The following is a 5674-nucleotide window of genomic DNA, read 5'->3' on the forward strand; positions in this document are numbered from 1 at the left end:
GCCGGGCTGAGGGCAGAGCGCCTGGCCCGGGTCCCCCGGGGGGGGCTGGGGATGCTGCAGAGGGGGATGGGGGGGCGGAGTTTTAAAAGCTAGCAGAAATGTATAAAGCTGGAAGAAGAAGCCTCCTGGGAAGAGGCTGGTCTGGAAAAAATCACACGCGTTGGAAATTCGTGCCCCATCCCCAGTGCTGGTCCCATGGATTGCGCTTTGCTTCATCCCGTCCTGTATTCCACCTCCTCCTGAGTGGGTTTGGTGCCCTATGAAATGCGGGTGGGTAAGGGACGGTGGCTTTTTGGAGCTGCTGCCACGAAATGGCTTTGTGCTGGTGGACGTTTGTAAGAGGCACTCATTAATTTAAATGCTAGATCAAATGTTAGTGTCCTTTGATTCTCGTCACACTGACTGTATCCTTCAGAGTCTGCCTGAGACTTCACCTCGTTTAAGAGATCCTGTTAGTTTAACTATAAAGTAATAACTGTGTTTAATATTAAACTAACAATGTAGTTCGAATAAGCTGATGCATATTCATGTTTGGGAGGTAACTTCATTCCTCAGTAATGACTCATCAAATGTAAAATCAGGCATGTTAGCTTCTAATTAAAAAGGCTATTCACAAAGCTAAAACCAAACTGGCTTTCACAATAAACTAATCGCTGGGATTTCGAAGCCTCAGCTGCTTGAGAAATATTTCTACTTAAGCTTGGAAAATGGAAAGGTGACATTTGAAAGACACTCGGCTGTATGAAAGCCTCAGCTGATTTCGAATTCCTCGAGTTCCTGCTGCATCTGCTGGGGGCAGAAGTGCTGAATCTTGGCTGCTGGAGCTTTCAACCAAATGACACATGAGAGCTACTGTCAGGGCACTGCCCTTGAGTTGTGCAAGGCTGGTGAAGCTCGGCGCTGTTAAAAGCCCGCTGTGGTGCAGCATCAAATGTTCCACCAGTTATTACTGTTTAGTTCCACAAAACTGACACAAAACTGGTGTCGGAGCTGCTGAAAAGGATGTTGCCACTAGCAACTTCAAACACGAAATAACTGAGGGCTGTAATTCTGACCAACCGCACTGGCAGACCCTGTATTTAGGGCTGACTAATCTGAAACAAGTAACCTAAAAGGCAGTTATTTATTGCATGCTCTTGTTGTTGTGGTAGGTGGGAAGCGGCAGGTCAGGACGCAGGCAGGGTTTGCGCGCGCCTGGCTGTCAGAGTCAATTATCTGAACCACACGTAACGTGAGGTGCTGTTTTGGGAAGCAGGTCAGCAGCTGCCTAACCCTTTAAATATCCAACCCTCTGGGGAAAATGCATACCTGAACCCACTGGCTGCAGCCGGGGAGGTGTGCTTCAGGTTGAGACTGGTAGGCTGAAGCCTCCTGTCCTCGGGGAAGCAACAGGGCACTCTGCAGGTTGGGGCTTTTTTGGGTGATTTGGGACAAGACTGACTTGAACAGTTGGATTTATTTTTTTTTTCCCCTTTTCTGACTACATTTTGCATGGGTGGACCTGTAAACCAGGGAAGCTCCACTAAGCCTGAAGCTTATGGGTCTGAAATGCTGCAGGTCCCGAGCAGTGCCCAGAGAGGGGTTAAGCAGATGTTCTTTGGGGCTAGGAAATTAATCTGGAATGAGGTCTTCTCCAAGCACTGGTCCTAGCTCTGCATCTAACACTTTTGTGACCTATATCTTGTCTCTCTCGAACCCTAATAGCACAAAACTTAACTCCACCAGTAGTGCTGGAGCTGTGCCTCGGGTGAGTGACTCCAGTGGCAGTTGGCAACAACTGCACTCCAGGAACTCCCCTGGATCCACTGCCTGATATTTATTCTATATGGGGGAATAACCCTGTGTCTCTCTTAGTCCAAAAACTGAATTTAATCCTATCTGCCTTCAAAACCAACTGCTTTTGTGGCTGGATTGGATGCTCTGGTGGGGACTTGGGACTTCCGATGGTGAATAGCTCACTGGTTAACTGTTGCCTGACATGTGACTGTCACCATTCGGTTGGCAAGGAGCCCGGGCACATTTCTCGCCTGAGCAGCTCACGTCAGGGAGTAATAGGGGAAACACCAGCAGAGAAGCTGCGTCGTGAGATTTAACAACCTCCTGAGCTTTTACTTTAACAAGTTTAAAAAAAAAACTCATTAGTTGGTACCAAGACATCCCCTGTTTGTAGGGGCGCCTCGGGGCAGTGGAAGCTGACTGGCCCGGTGTCTCCGTGTGGTCCCCGAGTGGTCTGTGCTGTGGACTGCAGTCCTTCACCTTTACCTATTGTTTCTCCTTAACAAAACTCGTGTGGGGTGGTTTTACGGCTACTGAGACTCTGAGCTACAGTGCTCTGGTGTCCCCAGGACTGTCTGCTCCAGGCCATGTTAACCACGCAGGGGTTTCGGCCCCTCTGATAAGGTTTTGAGTTTTCATGTGGCCTCCTAAATTGGGAAAACCTTGCAGGGCTGAGTAGCCCGGTCAGACTGGCTCCTAGAGATACAGCTTGCCTACTTGTAGGCCAAGCTTTGGCTCTTTCAAGCTCTAGCCTTGCTTCGAGCGCCGGGTGAGCAGGCTGGCTAGGTGGGACTCGCAGGAGAGTGGGTAATTGCTGGAGAGAAACATGAAAGCAGGATGAGGGATGGGAAGAGCTTCTGGTGGAAGATGTGAACTTAATCTTCCTGGGATCTTTGAGCTCAGTTAAACTTAAATTATAAGCTGGTGTCCAGGTAGTTTAGTTTATGGTCTTGGGGTTATTTCAGCCTCCTGCATGTTAAGTAATCGGACAAGTGATTCAGCTTCACTCTAAATGAACAAAGCTTTGGAGGTACCGGTGGGTGTGCCAGGACTGAGCAGGCAGCATTAAAATCGCTGGAGTAACACCCGTAAGATGAAAGCTGCCTCTTGTGCTTGATAGCATGCCAAATTCAGCACGAAGCTCTGACACACTGGAAATTGTTAGGATACACTTACTAGTTAGGACATGAACTTGCATACGCCTGGCTGGGGCTTTTGAGCAGTTCTGGCATCTTGATTTGCCTTTAATGAGTCTTGACAGGCAAAGGGGATGGCTGAAAGGAGTGAGCCGCCCTGATTAAATCAACAGGACTGCTGCAGACTGTGCTGCCGCCTTGTATTTGGAGTCCTTTTTGGATCGGCTGGTCTTAGCCTGATGGCTGGAAAGGCTGGCTGCGACCATGGAGGGGTGAAGGGGGCTTAGACCGCCCCAAAGAAGGGATTCAGATAACACCTCAGCTTTTGGGGGGAAGGAAGGGAAGGGCAAACAGCTGTACTGGAAGCAGAATCAGCCGTTCATGTGCAATACGAGCCCTCTAATGCAAGGGAGTAAGGAAAGGAGAGCCACCCCAACTCTGGATGCTTTCCAAAGTGACCTATTTCTAATGGATTAGCTTTTTATTTCACTGTCTTGCACTGGAGTGACCCATATAAGCGCAGGGAGTGAATCCTGCTGCTCTAAGCCAGCTTCTTGCTTCTCACTGACTCTCTTTATATCTCAGGTTGTCCGTAGTCGCCTGGAGAAGAAAGGAATCGCAGTCCATAATGTAAGGTTGAATGGCTCGGCAGCTAGTCACGTTCTGCATCAAGACAGTGGTTTGGGTTACAAAGACCTAGATCTCATCTTCGGTGTAGATCTGAAGACCGAAGATGTCTTCCAGCTTGTTAAAGATGTGGTCATGGACTGCCTTCTTGACTTCCTCCCAGAAGGTGTCAACAAAGACAAGATCACCCCTGTGACTCTGAAGGAGGCCTACGTGCAGAAGCTTGTGAAGGTGTGCAACGAAACCGACCGCTGGAGCCTCATATCGCTCTCCAACAACAGCGGGAAGAACGTGGAACTCAAATTTGTGGACTCTCTCAGACGGCAGTTCGAGTTCAGTGTGGACTCCTTCCAGATCATCCTGGATTCGCTTCTGCTGTTTGGGGAGTGTTCAGAGAACCCCATGGCTGAGAACTTCCACCCCACGGTCACTGGGGAGAGCATGTACGGGGACTTTGAGGAGGCAATGGACCATCTCCGGAACAGGATCATCGCCACGAGGAACCCGGAGGAGATCAGAGGTGGGGGGCTTCTGAAATACTGCAACCTCTTGGTGAGGGGGTTTAAGCCCAAATCGGAAGTGGATATGAAGGCGCTACAGAGATACATGTGCTCCAGGTTTTTCATAGACTTCTCTGACATCGGTGAGCAGCAGAGGAAGCTGGAGTGCTACCTCCAGAGCCACTTTGTTGGGATGGAGAGCAAAAGATATGACTATTTGATGACCCTCCACAGGGTGGTCAATGAGAGCACAGTCTGCCTTATGGGACATGAAAGGAGGCAGACCCTGAACCTCATTGCCATGCTGGCTGTGAGAGTCCTGGCTGAGCAGAACATCATCCCCACGGTCACAAACGTGACCTGCTACTACCAGCCAGCTCCCTATGTCAGTGAAATAAACTTCAACTACTATGTCACCCACGTGCAGCCCTTCCTGCCTTGCAATCAGTCCTACCCAACGTGGCTTCCCTGTAACTGAGCCGGGACGAACTTCAGGGTCTGTCTGTCCTCCAAGGTACTTCCTTGCCTTGGGGAGTGGGGAGGGGAAGGGGTCAAAAAAAAAAAAAAAAGAACTTCTTAGAACTGCAACAAAAGGAAACTTCCTGGACTTTTGCTTGAGCGTCTTGTTCCTGGGGTTGTTGGAACGAGGCCTGGCTGCTGTACACTGTGATGGGAAGTGCAGTGTTACGGAAACTAGATGACTTGGACGTTTACAGGAAGACTCGATTGCTTATTGAATTCTGGAGGCGATGGGGGAGGGTGGGGGTGCGTGAGGGGAGATTGTAGAATTACGCTAAGGTAGAGCTGCACTGCCCTGAAATGGATCTGAATTGTGGTTGGTTTTTCTTTTTTTTTAGTGCGGGAGGTGTTATGGGTGTGCAGACTTGTGGTTTCTGAAGATAGAAGCCAGAGTGGCTAATTCCTTTGAAGGACCAAAGAATCCTGTTTAAGTGCCTGTAACAATATAAACACAACTGTACTGTAAACCTTACATTATTTTTTTTTTTTTTTGCAGGGGGTGACATCCCAAGAGCTTGAGTGGGGATGTCCGATGAGGAAAATGTTTCTGTTGGGGAGGGGGGAGGGCGGGGAGGGTCGTAAGATCATTTCTAGTAACCTCGCCGAAGCACGAATGGGATTGCAGGTTACATGTCGCTGAGGTGGTTTTTTTTGGCATGGCTTGCTGCCCGGGAAGGACCAGCTGTAGCAAATAGCTGTCAAAAGTGGAGTTGCGTAAACAGGGGTGGGGGGGGTGCATGGTGGAAAATGCTGTGCAGAGCTTTATGGAGAAAAGGCAGCGGGGACCTACGTATGAATTTACTCGAGCTCCCGAGTCTGCAGTGCCAAAATGTAATCATGTACATAAACGATGAGGCAGAAGGTCTGTCCAGGAGCCTGCCCCAGGCTGCCGTACCTGATCGTGTATTTTCTAGGGGAATTTGAAATGCTGCTTACTCTTTTTTTTTTTTTTTTTTTTTTGGCATGCAAGCGTGGTTTTAATGCACAAAGCCAGAGGCCGGCTGGGTTATCTGGGACGATGAGGCTTGTCCCTTGAAGCACAAACCAACTAGTTCACTAGTCAGTTGTGTCCAGCTGTTGCTGTGATGGGGGCTGGAGCCCGTGTCCTTCTAGAAG

General features: G+C 49.3%; 1 protein-coding gene across 1 annotated transcript in view; it reads left to right on the forward strand.

Moving 5' to 3' along the window:
• The window catches only part of FAM46B (family with sequence similarity 46, member B), a 14526-nt gene extending 10009 nt beyond the window's left edge, over positions 1-4517 (forward strand). The window contains exon 3 of the mRNA XM_009882218.1: positions 3498-4517. Within this exon, the coding sequence (XP_009880520.1) occupies positions 3498-4517 (1020 nt within the window). The remainder of the gene's footprint in view (positions 1-3497) is intronic.
• The last annotated feature ends 1157 nt before the right edge of the window (positions 4518-5674 follow it).

This window comes from Charadrius vociferus, unplaced genomic scaffold (assembly GCF_000708025.1).
Source record: "Charadrius vociferus isolate BGI_N301 unplaced genomic scaffold, ASM70802v2 scaffold613, whole genome shotgun sequence".
Taxonomy (NCBI): domain Eukaryota; kingdom Metazoa; phylum Chordata; class Aves; order Charadriiformes; family Charadriidae; genus Charadrius; species Charadrius vociferus.